We start from the raw sequence: 16,994 nt of genomic DNA on the forward strand, positions 1-16,994 counted from the left end.
GAAACCAAGAACCGATCGAGAGCCGGAGCTTCGAGGCGGCGACAATGGCGATGCTCGCAGATCGGAACGGGGGGGAGCTCGGGGAAGGAAACGCAGAGAAGCTTTGAGGAGAGAGAAGGAGAAGAGGGGGCGAAAGAGAGAGAGAGAGATGGGGAGGGCGATGATGCGGTTGAATTGGGGAGGGGCAGAATTACGGATTTGCCCCCGGGAGATGGAGGAATGGCACGGGGTCGTTCGCGGTGATGGGCATGGGGTGGGTGGGGAGAAAACGGTAAAATTGGGTTGAGCTGGGTTTCATTACAGTATTCGAAACCAGCCTGTCCCCCAGCGCCAACGGAGTGATATGGCGTTATTTTTTATTCTTTATTTTTTTTGTGGGAGAGAAGGGGTCGTAGGCTCCGCTCCGTCGCGGAAGGCGCGGCGGAGGAGGAGAACCTCGGGGAGGGCGCTTCCGAGGGCCGCCGCTGAATGGCGACGGTGGCGAAATCATCGATTTTGAATATTTATTTTGAGATCAAAACCCGTATAACCAAAAAAAAAATTATTTATTTAATATGATTCATAAGCTTTTCTTTTTGTCTAATTCAATTTTTGCAACCATGTATTCTTATTCATGTTAAGTCAAACGAAAAAATTGACGTATAATGTTAAGTTTGCCGATGCCACCCAAGCACCTTGAGAGTATAGCATCCCTTGCCGGGCCAGGCAAAGGTGACACGACCTCCTCTAACCTTCATGCTAGGCTAATGCAGAAGAAGGAAAGTTCGTGGCATTGGCCAAGATCACATGAATTGACTGGATATGCACGACATAGATCATATTGGTTACAATTGTGCAGGGAAAATATCTTGTGATGTTTTGAAGATGATAAAATAATCAAAATCTATTGATATGTCTAGTGACTGAGTAACTAAGTGAAAGATGCACAAGACGCTAGTATTTTCACAGTATGTCTAAAAGTTATGAGTTTTCTATTAATGATGAACAAAATATTGAGTGTAAATGCGTTTACAAGTTGAAGGTACCTGAGCAGAAGGTGAACAAGCAGGAGTTTGGTAAAGTTGGACATCATGATTACAAATTGCAATCACAAGTCTATGACGATATGGTTGCAATCTCAATTGCAATTCTATGGCAATACCTAGTGCCATTACAGACCTAGGCAACTACATCTCACACCTCAAGCGAGATCAGGTAAAGTTAATGTCGTGACCATCTCTAATTCTAAGTAGATAAATTGTGACAGAGAGAGGAGGAGGAGGATGCGAGGGTCGCCTCCACCACAAATTTGGACAAGGCTCTCGACTTTCGCACAAACGCCAATACACGATCGAAAGCTATTGTCAGGGACCCATGTCGTTATAAGCGATCATGCTCAATCAATGCTCCCGCCCACGTTGCCACACACACTTGTGTGTACATATATAGAGAGAGAAAGAGAGAGCAGCCAACATAAAGTAGCACACGTTTAAACACAACGTCCTAGGGTGAGGTTCACATAAGTCATGGCATCTCGTGGTCATGAATATATCTACACACTAGTGACAGTGGCTAGGGTCAATCTTGCTAGGATGAATCGAGTGCTGGTTTGTAGATAGGGTTAACACCGTCACCAATCCCAACCACAACAGCTAGTTGTGTGTAGGTTTTAGAGTGGGTAGGGTATTCAACCGAGCTTTAGAACTTACTATGTTGGCATCAATTTAGAAAACTTAGAATTGAGAACCTACCTTATGGCTACATTTGATTGTCGTGATTTTAGTTGGGATAGGAATATATAGGATAAGATATAAAATTCAGGAATTTTCTTATATTCTATATATTATTCGATGAATTGCAATAATAAAATCGATATTTAAATATCACATCTCATCTAGTGTTTGGTTTGAATGTTTATGTTAATGTAAATGAATTTGAAAATGTACAAACAAAGATGTTAAGAATGTTTTACAGTTTTTTTTTTTTTTGTAACCCAGGGAACCCCCGCACGGCCGACAGCCGGGAAGTAAACCCTGGGGGTGACACGTGCTAGCCACCACACACGTGCCACCGGTTAAGTCACCCTGCGGCGCCCGGGATTCAAATACTCAATCTTTTGCGAGAGGAAGAGTGCGCGCTCCAGCAGCGCCACCCAGGCGGGTGGTTAAGAATGTTTTACAGTTTTTTTTTTTGGTAAGGAGGAATGTTTTACAGTTCGTTGCTAAAGAAACCATAAATGCACAAACGGAGATAACATCCGTTAATAAATCCATGAGTACTGTACAATTTAAATCTAGAATAGCAAAGTAGCTCATTACAGCATTTTAGCGCCACGGGTTTGCCTTTGATAAGAAATGTAACCGAGATACAGCAACATCAACTAAGCACATCAGTCAGCAAATGCCCAATATAGTAAGGGTGAAAAAACAATATCATTTACCTTCATAATAATTCCGAAGAGCATGGTGCTTGGACTCTCTCGCCTACTTCATTTTTAGCCAATTCTACATATTCTCTTACATATCTTTATGCAATGAATGCCTTTCTTTCATTTCTTCTTTCCTTTTCTTTCTAGTTCCTATGCTTCAAACTCGAGGCCTGTTGTGGATCCTTAGCCATAACAGAGATGTTTCCACCCACAACGGCCTCCTTCGCCTATCTCCATTGTTGTGGAGTAGATTGCGAGGATGTGTTCTGTATTTTAACATGACGGTATTCACACTTCTTATACCCTACGGTTGCTCTCTTTGTGATTTACATCCAAGAGATGCCAAGATCCGCATGCTACCTCAAACTTACTTAGGACCATTCTTTCCTTTTCTTTCTAATTCCTATTTTTTTTGCTATTTCAAAAATACTTATTTAGTTATTTTATATATATTTTTTAATTTCTAATTAGCCACACGAGACACCAACATGACACTTAACATCCATCAAATGACCACATCAACATTTTTGCAAAGCTTCACCACAAAAGTACCAACTTAAAAGAAATATATTTTCAACGACTTATTCAACAGAAAAAAATATAAAAGAACTTAATTGTACATTTTACAAAAGTTTGGGCACTATTAATTCTCCAACAATTCCAGCAACATCACGTTGCTAAGGAATACTTGGCAATTCTATCAATCCAATTCAATAAACATCGATAGTAATCATTATTTCTTCTTTTTAATTACTATTACTATATTTTCACGCACGTTGTCTGGATGTGTAAAATTGACATTTCAAAAATTAAACCAAGCTATCTTATTAGAAATATTTAATGGAAAGAAATTCTTGATTACTCGCACAACACATAAATTATGTAAACACACGTGGAAAGAATGGTTTATCAAGATTTGTACGTTTTTTTTAAAAGAAAGTTGTCACACAACAGAAGAGTAGAAACTTATCAGAAATAAAATAGAATTACTAAGTTAGACATTCATCCATGAAAACAATATTTATAAGCTAAGTATCTGGGGATATTTAAGAAAGGAAAAAAATTAAAACCTTTTAAAAATAGGAGGTTATCTTTGTTTCATATAATAGTACAGAAAAATAATGGCGTAGATATTTTTCTAAAAAAAATCAATAAAGTAGATACCGTATTTGTATTATTAATGAAGATCCCAGATTGCATACTTGGCAGCCAAATCCAAATTAATTAAAGAATAAATAAGTTATCAATTATGATTTGAATCATGGAAACATAATCTATATAATTATGTGCTTTTTCCTCATGTAATAGATCGACAAATCAAAATTCACCAATACTTTCTCTTTGCAAAGAATGCCATAATTTACTTCCCCATCTTTTCACTCAAGTAAAATGACTTCCTCAGGAAAAATTACCAAATTCGTCCGGAAACGTATGTTAATTCAGTCACAAATTTTTAATTATGTCAACGTAATTTTAAGTTTTTGTGAGAAATTTTAATATGCCCTTTTCAATTAATTTGCTGGAAATCGTTAACCTAACGATTTATTTGAGTATAATTATCTAGGTTAGCGTATGGAGTAAGTAATTTCATTTAAAATCAACGGGAAGGATCATATATATATATTTTTGATCGTGTGAAAAGATTATATTGAAATTTCATAAACAGTAAAAAATTATATTGACGAAATTGAAAGTTTTAATGCTCAATTATTCACACCCGTGCGATGAATTTAGGGACGCACCAAAATTAATCGAGGGCCCACAAAACCCAATTGAGAGCGCGCGATCGAGGTAAAAAAAAAGGAAAGGAAACGGAGCCCAGCAAGAGCAGCAGAGAGGCGAAACGCTCGTCGGGATTCCTTCATCGTCTATACCTTCGCCGCCTCCGTCCTCCGTTCGAGGTTCACAGCGCAGCCCTCGCCGGCTCACCGTCCCACCCGGCGTATCGGAGCTCCGGTCCGGGGTCGGCGGGGTGGATCGCCGCCCCTCCCATTGCGGCGCCGATGGTGGCGATCGTGGCCTCCGCAACTCCCAGGGAGCGGCTCGCGGGCCTCGTCGGCTCCGCCAAATCGTCCCCCGACGTGCCCTCGAAGCTCGGCCGCCTGCGCGACCTGAAGGAGGACCTCCTCCAGGACGACCCCGTCCTGCTCGCCGAGTTCCTCCCTCAGCTCCTCGACCTCCTCTCCGACCGCTGCAGTCCCGTCCGCAAGTTCATCACTCAGTAAAGCTTGCTTCGTTCTCAAAACCCTCTGTGTGTTTTGTTCTGGCTCTACTGAAGTTGAAGTGTCCTCTTGACTGTGCGCTGTTGGTGCCGTGCGTAGGATAATTGGTGAAATTGGGATCAAGCAGCTGGAATTTCTACCTGAGATGGTGCCCGTTTTGATGTCGGTCTTGAAGGATGAGTCGCCGCCGGTTGCTCGCCAGGCTATAAGTTGCGGCATTGACTTATTTCGTCACACTTTCGAGAGAATTGCGATCCAGGTACTGTTTATTTTATTTTTTTTCCGAATAGCTGTGCGGTGGATGTTGCGATCGCAACTTGTAGCTTGTGTAATGAATGGATGCTAATTCCGTGTTTTTATGTGACCGGAAACTATACTTTTCTGAAAGAGATCGCTGGGAACTGGTTGCATTGTCACTGCAAGTATTGTCTTAGCTCATTTGTTGGTGATTGCTTTTTCATGCTACATGTCGTCATTATCCGTTTGGGGTATTGTTGTAAAATGCAATCAGTATTACCAAAGGACCTCCCGGAGAAGCTCTCGGGTCGGCTTTCATGGTTGTTTTAACATCATCTATGGTACTTTTCTGGTCTGAAGCAAGTCAAATATTTGTGTGGTGTACTGACCCCAAAATGTCCAAGAAAATTTCACGGTGGCAATAGTCATTTTAGTTTAGACAGTGGAGTGAAGATTAATTTCCTTCGATCTTCTATGGTTGTGGTTCGATAGTAGAAGATTATTTATGTATATGAAGACTAATTGTACCCGTGATTCCTCGGTCTTGATTATAGAACCATAAACATGTTATGGATGGAGATTTTTGCTAGGTCTGTAACTGCAAATCATGCTCATTAACATAAGGTGGCACCCTCATGGATTATAGATGGCACTAGATGATACCCATGGCCACCTCAACCTTTCTTCTCTTTTTTAATTCAGGTGATTCAAGTCAAACATCTAAAGTAATTTTCTCTAATTTGTCGTTAGCTTAATGGGTTGTTTCTATCTATTTCCCTTGTGAATTGGCTGGAGTGATGATCACTTTTTTTTTTTTCTGATTTTTTTGATATCTTTTTTCTGCATTATGATGGTGTCTCTTCTTGCTCACTGGACTGCCTTGGCTTCCTAGCACCTCCATGCAGACACCTCATATGGATAGTTAGGAGACTGTTATTCCTAAATAGCTTTGTTGTTCCGAGATGTTTCAGGGACTATATACTAGTGATCTGGATGATTCACTGGAGTCATCTTGGGAATGGATGTTGAAATTCAAGGATAAAGTATACTCAATTGCTTTCCAGGTAAGCAATAACTTGTGAATGCTGAAATTGAATTTTTTTGCAATGTGTGACTCACGTTGACAACCTGTTCACAAGCCGGGAAGTGACGGGATAAAGTTGTCGGCACTGAAATTTGTTCAAGCAATCATTCTACTCTATACGCCTGATCCTAATGGATCTTTGGAGCCCCCTTCAGATCAGCGCTTAGAAGGTAAGATGAATGTCAGGTTCATTGTCATCGCAGCAACCGTGTTGTGTGATTTTTACTAAGTACAAATTCTGCTGGTTTCTATCTTACTTCACTTGACCTTTGTTTCAGGAAACTTGTTGGACTTCAATGCATCGTGGCTTCGTGGTGGTCATCCTATATTAAATATTGGGGATTTGGCTACGGAAGCTAGTAAAAGTCTTGTTTTATTGCTTGATCAGCTAAGGTCTCCAACAGTGAAATCTCTCAGTAATCTAACGATCGTTGTGCTTATTAATAGGTACATATTGTTTTATGTTTATAGTATATGCAATCTATTCAAAGACTTTTGTGTGCTAATGTGCTATAACTTACAAAAATCTTATCAAAAGATTTCAAAATCTAATACAGTAGTGATTGGATAGATCTCACAGACCGAAACTAAAGGTGACTCAAGCAAATCCTACTTGTTTAACTGACCTGTGTCATTTGTTTTTTCCTGCTCTGAAGGAAACTATGGTTCATTCGGAAGTTTAATTGGCACTATTTTCTTAATGTTGGCATGACTTTAGAATCCCCACTTGAGGGACTGCAGATACTATTGAAAAGATTTTGGGATGAGGCAAGTTGAGAATTGAGATAGGTGAAGAATGCTGCGTAAGTCTGCTTCTTTAAGGCTGCCTTTAGTCGATAGGATAATTTTGTTTCATAGGTAGAATTGGAAAATGTCTCTCTTGGATTTCTTATATCCCATCTTTTGTTTGGGAAATACTGGATGTAATGGCAAGTACGATATATCCTGGTCTCATAAGTGTTTGGTGAACCTATGATTGGATTTGGGAATAAATCTAAATCATCAAATATATAAATTAGATTCAAGGTCGGGAGGACCAAGCTTACATGAAAAAATATGCTTAGACCGAACTTATCAGGTTAGGGTGTTCTAAGCCCAAAAGGTCAGTCTGATCTAATTCAAGGGTGCCTGGCCCGAACTGAATCAATCCCAGTTTGGTTCAGGCTTAGCCAGGTCTATTTACATGATATATCTCTTGAAATGGCTCATTTTTTCGTCTGAGGACCTTGGAATGCAACGTGTCTAAAAGATCAGAAATGAGAGCTCCCAGTAGATGTACAACATACACCATAGAGCAATGGTGAAATCTTCCCAAATTTTGTGCAGAGTCACAAAGTAACACATCAAAACTCTATTTCATGGCGGTTTGGCTGTTTGATCTCTAGCGGCTTTATGGTCGATGAAGAAATTAGTGGTGGTAGAGACGTGGTCATGATGAACGTTGTTGTCACTGGATTTGGAGTTGGTTTCTCTTTAGCTAACTGGTTATCTGGGGTGATGCAGATAATTGTCGTGGTGGCCTGCTGGTTTCGTCTTTGGTTGAAAGTGATAGATGGTTTTCATTGGTCGAACTGGTTTCATCGGTGGTTAGTGCTGTCCGGCATTAAATTGTTGATGTGAAACATAGTTGAGATTAAAGAAGAGAAGGGCGGAGAATGAGAGTGGACAACAAATTGGGGTTTTTAGACCAAAGTCACAAATATATACTGTATTGGGCCGATTTTGTTTTTGTGGGGCTTTGTAGCTAAATGCTCGAAAACTGAAACGGTCTGGAAAAATTTCAGGGGTAGGCTCACAAGCCCCAACTGACCGAGACCTAACCCTAAAAACTGGTCTGCTTTGGGCATTTGGGCCATTGGGCGTTTTCGAACAGCCGTAGGTGGGCAATCGCCTGGCTGATGGTGGTTGCCTTTATTGATAGCAACCACCAGTGTGGTGGTTTGTTGATGTGGTCGACCAAGACCACCGTGACAGAAGACAGAACCATTAAGAGAAAGAGAGCGAGCGAGAAAGAGAAAGGGGAAGAGAAAGGGGACAAATCAGTCATGGTGGTCGCTGCCTTAGGAGTGGGACCACTATGTAGTTGTCACTGTTCATATTTTACCTATCGATGGTTGACTCTCTCTTCCATGCTTTGTGGTCCATTGGGCTCCCCTTCATAGTCCACCCTCTTATTATCTTTTTTAATTCCGATTATTTTTGGAGTTTTTTGTTTGGGGTAATTTTATCTAGTTCATATCCGGGTTTATCTGGACTTAATCTCATTAGAGAATTGCTCCAAATTCCTGATAGAATTACTTATATAATATCCGTGCACTGTATCTCACCAACCAAATGCAGCCTAACTGTATTTAATAGTTTGCATTGGATTTGCTGCGTGATTAATCTATATCACTTTATGACTGATGATCTCTGTTATTTTCTGAATATGCATTCAATTTTCTAAATTTCTCTCTTCCAACCATTTTGTCCATTCTTTTGATCTATTTATCAGTGTTTCTGCAATAGCCAAGGAAAGGCCTGCATACTATGGACGCATTTTGCCGGTTCTTCTTGGTTTGGATCCAACAAGTTCTGTTACAAAAGGTGCACATGTATCTGGAGTACGCCTTGCACTAAAAAACGCTTTTCGTTCCTGCTTAGGGAGCACCCACCCGGGTGTTGCACTGGTATATCTTTACTACAGTGCATTTCTTTGTGTCCTTAAGTTTGTGAAGTCAGTACTTTTCTGATTATCCAATTTTGAATTTCCCATGCATATATATAACTGCTCGTGACTTTCTTAATATTTGATCACCGAGTTTTTATTTGTTTAATATCTCACGTTCAACTTCTCTCAGCTTCTCATCATCTCAAGGTGTAGTTTCTCAAATTTCTTGCTGGATAATTGCTTGCAAGAATTCTATGTGTCACTTTGAATTGCACTGTACATCTGAGAATGTCGAAAAGCCCAACATGAGGGTCTGTTTCGTAGTAAAAAGTAGGATGGACAAATGTTAAAGGAAAGGAAAGAGGGAAGGAGGGGGTACGGAGGAGGCAGGTAATAATAATACTTAACTCTTTGGGAGTATAGAAAGTGGAGGCAACGAAAACACTGTAGTGTGAAAAAATCTTGATTGTTAAATTATTTTTTGGCACTGCGATTCAGAAAATATTGAAGCTGTCATTATGTAGTATTCTATCACATACCATGTTCAATCAACTCAACTCAGCTCAATCAAACCTCTCGTAAAGATTTAGTTATCATCATAAAACAGAAAACAACCTATCACTAACCCATTAAAGCATGGATATGCCAAAGTGCGATGCCGTGGAATTAGCGGTAAGTCTCATGAAAGTTAGCCTACTAAACCCTAATAATCATGCCCTGTGCACAAGGGATGCTTAATCTCTACACCATTTACTACTCTTTTGCCCATAGAAAATGCAAATATCAGATTTAGAGAACTTTCTCATCAAGTTGGGTAGGGTTAGGTTATGCCTAATTAAGTACATATGACACTTTAAGCTAGAACATCTACAAGGGAAGGAGGAAATAAATTCCTTTGGTCCCTCTCGCCATTTCTTTTGATTCATGAAAGAGACAGATAGCTAAGTATTCAAGGGAAGGGAAGGCAGGGACAATGTAACAAGAATTGGGCAGGACCCATCCTTCAAGGAAATGCTCATTTTGCAGGCCGCACTCCTTCCCACCTGGTTTTATGCTCATCCTTAAATCAGTGCGAAAGGTGGTTTGTGGTCACCAGTCATGCATGTTCCCCCAAAACCCAGCATAATCACCTCCTAATACACATCAGAAATCCTGTTTTGCACTGTCCTCTGCAGTTTCCTACATTTTTTCCTATCCAAGATTCAAGCAAATCACAAGCAAACTCCACCTTTAGTGTCAACACATTACACATTCTAGATTTTCTTCTGTCCCCCATCCATCATGTTCCACTAGTTCCCAAATGAATCACCACAATTTTCAGAGATCACTTTCCTATGTTGTTGGCCTTGTTCTTACTGTGGCACATATCAACCACTGTGTTGCTTACCCTCTATCATCACAGAAGGACAAGCACAACAACATTCTTAAATGTCCCACAGTCTAATCAGCTCTCACAGGTAGCAAGAAAACACTTGTCCTTCATATAAGGGGAATGAATATCCCCGAGAACCCGCATTACACATTCTCTAGATGTAAGGAGAGTCTAAGTAGATTCTTTAAGTCCACAAAAGACCAAAAACTTACACAAACAAGAATACATAGTTTGACATGAGAAATAATGAAACAAATCTTGAGTATTGTAGTGCTCACAAATGGTTTATAAAATGGTGACACATGGCTCACTACATTGGGTGACACATACACCTCATATTTTTTTCCTCTTTATCCAACGTTGAGCTTTTCTCCTATTATTTTCATTCTTCATTTTTTGTATTTCCTTTCTTCTATTTCCTGAAATACACATACCTACCTTAAGATTTTCAGATTTGTATTTTTTATTTTTCTTAAAGTGAACATTAAAATGGTAAAAATAAGCAAAGGATGAAATATCATAGTTTCTTTTGTCATAAAATTTACTAGAGAAATCTAATGAACGAAAATCAATACAAAGATGATTCGAACTGGATAATCTGAAGAATAATGATTTAACAAAAAAGGAGCTATCAAGGAAAATGCAAGAATGCTATTTTCATTATTCAATTTAACTGTTTTTTACAATTTAATGAGGAGTGTAGACATCAACCTTTCTACATGGTACACATGGCCAAATGATATGTTGTTGAGTGTCTAAGACACTCATATTATTCCATTTTTCAAAAGCTTTAAGAACAAACTTGATGCTAAATGGAATAAAAAATTTATTACTCATTGCTTTGTTGATTTTGAATATTTTATGAAGTACTCTTTTCATGAAGATTTCTAGATTTCAATTCTGAAAGATTCGCCCGAGACAAATGCTTAAGGAAGACTATAAGACTACGGGAAAGTGAAGCGGCATTTTTACTCGTAATAGAGCAAGATCTAGCACTGGCACAAAAAAGGATGATGATTAAAACAGATAAAATATAGCATAATTGAAGCTATATGAGTTTTTCCTTTCCTTAAATTTTTGGTGCTCTCTAAGAGGTTTCGTATCACGGATGATGAATTGAAGGCATTTATAGCTAGCTCCTTTTCTGCAACTTAAGTTGATTTTATTGTACAATTGTTTAACCTATTCAATGAATAAATTCTTAGAACAAAACTTTTTGTACTATTCACTTGAGTTTGAATGCATTAAAATGGTTCTGAAGTCTATTTTCTACTACAATTGGGCGATGTTAATTACACATTGGGAAGAAATTTAATTAGGTTTTTATGATTAAAATGGACATTTTTTCAAGTTGACCCCTGGGCATGTCGCGGGCATCGTTCTAGTATCAACTTGAAACTCAGCGCTTGATACTTTTGGAGTTTATGGAGCTCAAACTTTCGATCTATCATTTGACACAGCAAATAACTCAATATTCTCGCACTTGACTGGATCCAATTGTGACAGCACTTTACTCAATGAATATCCCTAATTTGTTGCGTCTGAACTTATTATTTATTCTTAATTTTGGTTGTCAGTACTGTTCTACGCGCTGGTGTTAGTCCAGATAATTGTGAGTTTCTGGTCTCTGCAGTGGCATGATCAGTTACTTGATGCTGTGAGGGAGATGAAAGATGGACCAGTAGTTGAGCAAACCCTTGACCAAGACTACAAGATAAATGGAGGTTTAGAAGTAAAAGAGGAGCCTTCAGTTTCTAATGTACTGGTTTGTTGTGTGGTATGTTTTTACTTAAATGTTTAGTTATGCTTGGATGCTAGACCTAAACGGGCTGAGAAAATAGAATTGATGAAAAGAATTTTGGCAGGAAGAGAAACCATCAATATCACCCAATGATTCTGCCCAAAGTAATAGAGGGCGGAAAAGAGTGGAAACAGAGGATCACACTTTTGAGGTGGATGTCTCTGGAAAACGAATCAAACCAAGTCCTAGCATGTCTGAGGAATCAAGTAATGAATTGAACAGAAAAGGCACAGTCTATCAGGAAGAAAATGCTTCAAGTGGAGCACTCTCTTCCAAAGCAGAGAGTGATTCTGGAACTGTGCATCAACTGGTTGCCATGTTCGGTGCCTTGGTTGCTCAGGGTGAAAAAGCTGTTCAGTCTTTAGAGATCATTATTTCCACTATATCTGCGGACTTGCTGGCTGAGGTGGTCATGGCAAATATGTGTCATCTGCCTCCTGAACGTCCTAAAGCCGATGAAGATGAAGAGGGGCTGCAAGATGTTTTTTCACTTTCCAGTGCTTTTCCACAGATATCTTCTATACTGAAGGCTGAACAGGTACTGCGGTAATTTCTCATCCCCTTTTTCTACGTAATTTCATGATGTTGATGACATTTCCTCTTTTCATTTTCAGTGAGCTTTTAAAACTTTTCATTTGTTTATAGTTTCCGTAAGAAGTTTGTATTTGCTTTTCGCTGCAGAAGCCTGAGAAGCCAGATGATCTTCATGTGGTGGCAGCAGCAGATGATGTTGCTCTTCAAACGGATAAAACTAATGAGGTTGAGAGTTCTATTTCGCCAACTGCTTTACCAACTTCTGCTGATGCTTCAGCTGGAACAGAAATGGGCTCCGTAATGCTATCGATTGATATCAATGAAGATAGAAACTTAGAAAGTGAAATACCTGGTCTTGCTTCATCCAGCCATAGTGCTGGGCATTCAGAAAACCGGCCTGATTCCTCGTTAGCATCCATAGGTATTGAAGATAATGGTCAAGAGCAAGATACGAGTCAGTCGGGGAAATCATTAGTAGAGTCAATTCCATCAATTTCAAACGATAGATATGAGGAGCTTAGCCCCAGACCGCTGGTCGTTGATGACAACATTCCAGTCTCCTCATCTGCAGCTTCTGTTGGATTATCTTCTCATGTTATGTTACCCAAGATGTCAGCCCCTGTTGTTGCTTTGACTGATGAACAGAAAGATCAGTTGCAGAAATTGGCATTCACCCGCATTATTGAGGCATATAAGGAAGTTGCAGTGGCTGGAGGTTCAGAAGTTCGCTCTTCTTTGCTTTCTTATCTTGGAGTTGAGGTACGAATTCTTCCCTTTTCTACCAGAAGGTATAATCTTTTTAATTAGTCCATTGGAGTGAATCCCCTGCACAAACATCACTTAAAAAATGATTCTCTTATTACTGGGAATAAGATGAAAACTCTCTGACATACCTTTTAGTGATAGGTAAGTTACATCTACAGTTTGCAGCCCTCCCGAGTTGTATATGACACTTGGAAATGCTCCGCTCAACTTCTTAAATACTGAATAAGTTTAATTCTTCTTTAAATCACAGTTTCCCTTGGAGCTAGACCCATGGATACAGCTACATCAGCATATTTCATCGGATTATGTGAATCATGAGGTAAGTGATTATCCCCTCATTTACTTGTTGCATAGGCAATACATAACTTGTTGGGTAAGATCCCTGTGTTCTCGTGTCTCATTGAATCTTCTTTCCTTATTCCCTGGTCTGGTCCTGTGTAATCCATGTTATCGTTGTCCTTTAAAATTGGAAAATTTCATGCTTATGTTGTAAAAATAAACATCTACTTAAGTAATCATTTCTTGGTGTGAGTGGGAAAGTACCAACCATGTACTCTGTTTGTGAAGGATTTTGCCAATTCTAACACTAATGAACTTAAGTTTTGTGGAAACATATGCTCTGGTTGGCCCCGAGTTTATTTTACAAGAATTTGTAGCAGAAGTTTATTTTGGTCCGTCTCTTGTGATATTCTATGCTTAGTAGACATTGCTTGCTTGTGTCTGGTTGAATTCGCACACCTTTTGGGCTTGTTCTGGTCCATAAAGTCAACTTTTGCCTATCTCTTCTGGTGTAAATTTGACATTGTTAAGACATCCCATGTCGCGGGTTTTCAATAGGCCTTATATATTTAGTCTCCTTCTACCTAATGATTTAAGCTTTTGGATGGGCATTCTAACATAGTATTTCACCCTAGGTTTATTTCTCGTGTATGGCTTTCTGTTCGTCAATTCCACTTGCCGTTCCCAGTCCCATTTTCATATGAGAGACGATGATAGAATATCCCACATTGCTTGAATATGGGGTTTTAATAGGCACATGGATGTAGTTTCCCTCCATATTATAACTTAAGCTTTTGGGTTGAGTATTTCAACATATACTTGCCTATCCTTTCTTGCTCTGTTTATACTTTTTCAAGTCGGCTTTAATATTATGCTTCAATTGATACCACCTGCTCTCCTTTCTTTCATCAATTGTCTTCTGTATGTGTTTTTCTTTTCTTTATTTCCGCATTCTTTTTAATTTGTGGGAGCTGGGGAGGGAAGAGAAAGACAGGAGACACGAGTCAGGACTACTGCCCTAAGAGGATTCATTTGGAATAGGGTTCTATTGTGGACTGGAAAAATCATTTGTCTATCAGCAAGTATATAATATTAAAGTGCACCAATGGGGTGCCTCCCATTTACAACCTAGGTGTTAGGAAATATCTAGGAGATCGAAAAAAGACTCGTATCTGAAGAGCTGCCACCGCCAAATTGAAAGAACTGGTTTGATTTCTAAAAGTAGAAGAATATCACATCGGTGTGGTGTTTGGAGGTGGATTAGAGCTGGGTGGAGTGAGTTTGTCACTCGTACAGATCCTATTCTTGAAATGGTAAGAGGATACACTTTTGGCTTGACACTTGGTGTGGGAATATGTCTTTCGATGATTGTTTCCCTGACCTCTTTGACATCGCTAGGAACAAAAAGGCTCTTGTGTCGGATTGTTATTGTTTCTCTGAAGGGAAAATCACGTCGGAGACCGACCTTAAGAAACAAGCCTAAGATTGGGAACTCGAATTATTAGTCTTTTTCCATTTGCTGTTTCTATAAGACTTCCCTCACTGGTGTGGATACTTTTTCTTGAAGTAGTGGTAGGGATGGATCTTATTCTGTGAACTGTTATTATAGCTTACTGGAATAGAAGATTGTCAGTGGGAGGGAAGTTTTTCCTTGGAGAGCTATTTGGAAAGTGAGATTACTAATAGAGTTTCAATCTTTATTTGGTAGCACTTTGGGAATGTATTCTCACATTAAACTATTTGCAAACAAGGGGGATTGTGCTGGTCAATAGGTGCTTGTTTTTGCAAGACAGAGGCAGAGATGGTGAGACATCTCCTCATTCAATGTCCGTGGATAAAAATTATCTGGGCAGTCACTTAATGTGTGCCCTGGGCTATCTTGGGTTATAGGAGGATCTATTGAACAAGAATTATGGGCATGGCATTGCAAGGTTTTCTTTTGCCTTATGCTAAGAAAAGGAGGATTTCATCAATCCCTCTTGCTGTGTTTTGGTTGATATGGAAGAGCGGAATACGAGAGCTTTCATTGGAGAGCAAACATCCTGTTTAGTAATACTGAAAGTTGGTTGAAAATCTTAGACTTTTGGTATAGTGGAAAGTTATGTGTGGATGTAAATGCTTTAATCGACATTGTTGATGATTTGTCTTGTAGCTGAGCTCTTTAGGTTCTGAGCTTTTGTTGTCTATGGGATTGCATTCCCTGGGTGCCCTTAATTTTTTTTTACCTATAAAAAAATTCCTTCATAGCACCTATAGAAGTTTCCTCATTTTTACAGCCTGCCCAGTTCTTTATTTTTGGAGAGGCATAATCGTCGTGAGGCCAGAAATATGATGGCTGGGAAGGTAATTAAGGGAGTTGCATCTTGGCATGGACAACATCCAGTCACCAGGAGAGGTTTACCGAGATTGAAGTTAAGGGAGTTGCATCCATCACCATCCAGTGACCTAGCAATTTGGTACCTGTGTTGCCTGCTTATATTCATCGCCCAAAATTAGCCATAGGAAAACTGCACTTTCTTCCTCTTATCATTGGTGCCAACTGCTATTCTGCATCATTTTTGATCCGCCATTACATGCCATCATCTCCAAATGATCGGCCCTATCTGCTTTTGCCGCCGCTATAACCACCATTAGCTAACCATCACCTCAACCTCCACATCATAATCGCCACAGTGTCCTTGAGAGGGGTCTGTCCATTTAAGTCGAAAACTAATCCATATTGTCAAACGACATCAGTGAAACAGGTGGGCCCTTGAAGGCGTGCAGAGTGGGGTCAATTGAGCATGTTAATGATACCCATGAGAGTTCCTGAACTTCTATACCACTTGGATACATTTTGAAATATTTAAGTGGTTGAGTAGTAACTATAACAAATTTAATGAAATGGAAGTTATTGTTGTATTGCTGTATCGGCAGGAGTGAAAATTAAGCTGGTTTTAGACATAGCCTGCACATATTGAACCTTAGCGGTTGCTTGTTGGTGGCCACTGAACCTGCCTATAAAAGCTATTAAGGTCTTCTTTCCTAAGAATACTCTGATCGAGATGGAAGTTCTCCAAACTTTGCGAAACTTCCTTGTGAACTGTTATTGGATTCTCATCTCATCTAAAGAGGAAACCTCTTACTATATCATCTGTGTATCTACCCATCTATACAGCAGTGGGGTTGGTTCTTGGCAGCTGCTGTCCCTTTGTCAAACAGAGAAAGGAAAGATGAGAATTTGGGGGCAACTTGAGAGAATTTCAGGACACAGGATTTGCAGGGCTCTATTCAGTTATGGAATTTTGAATAAGGTAGGCAATAGCATTGTCTGGGCTTATTGACCATGTAGTCAATGGAAAAGGCGTTGGTGGGGACAGTGGGCTGCAAAGCCTCTGATGTAGCGATTTATGCCCTCCCTTGTCACTTAGCATGTGTTTGGGTGAGGTATTATCTACTACTGTTTAGGCCTAATTTCTATCTCTTGACTTAATATCTCCTCAATCTTCTTTGCTGACACCTCATTGATCCTCAAAATAGAGATAGAAGTTAAAGTAGGGATTAAGTCACCATATAGATGTAGCAGAAAATGAGCTAGGTTACTTTGAAGAAAGAAGGCATTAGTTAGCTAGGCACTTTATTTTTTTATTGAAGGTTGTCTGGA

The 16,994-nt window shown here is 39.5% G+C and overlaps 1 protein-coding gene across 4 annotated transcripts in view; it reads left to right on the forward strand.

Annotated features, from left to right (window-relative positions):
• The first annotated feature begins 4,212 nt into the window (after window positions 1–4,212).
• The window catches only part of LOC115672207 (uncharacterized), a 30,657-nt gene continuing 17,875 nt past the window's right edge, over window positions 4,213–16,994 (forward strand). For 2 of the 4 annotated variants that reach the window (XM_056316335.1, XM_056316334.1), the window contains exons 1-10: window positions 4,213–4,628; window positions 4,729–4,888; window positions 5,838–5,930; window positions 6,006–6,120; window positions 6,229–6,397; window positions 8,445–8,619; window positions 11,606–11,731; window positions 11,838–12,311; window positions 12,455–13,066; window positions 13,323–13,391. In XM_056316335.1, the coding sequence (XP_056172310.1) occupies window positions 4,411–4,628; window positions 4,729–4,888; window positions 5,838–5,930; window positions 6,006–6,120; window positions 6,229–6,397; window positions 8,445–8,619; window positions 11,606–11,731; window positions 11,838–12,311; window positions 12,455–13,066; window positions 13,323–13,391 (2,211 nt within the window). In that variant the 5' untranslated portion in view covers window positions 4,213–4,410. The remainder of the gene's footprint in view (window positions 4,629–4,728; window positions 4,889–5,837; window positions 5,931–6,005; window positions 6,121–6,228; window positions 6,398–8,444; window positions 8,620–11,605; window positions 11,732–11,837; window positions 12,312–12,454; window positions 13,067–13,322; window positions 13,392–16,994) is intronic. The other 2 variants (XM_056316332.1, XM_056316333.1) reach the window with 1 other exon arrangement.

The sequence above is a fragment of the Syzygium oleosum genome, unplaced genomic scaffold (assembly GCF_021117445.2).
Source record: "Syzygium oleosum isolate NSW1041296 unplaced genomic scaffold, Sole_v2.1 Sole_v2.12, whole genome shotgun sequence".
In the NCBI taxonomy this organism is placed as follows: domain Eukaryota; kingdom Viridiplantae; phylum Streptophyta; class Magnoliopsida; order Myrtales; family Myrtaceae; genus Syzygium; species Syzygium oleosum.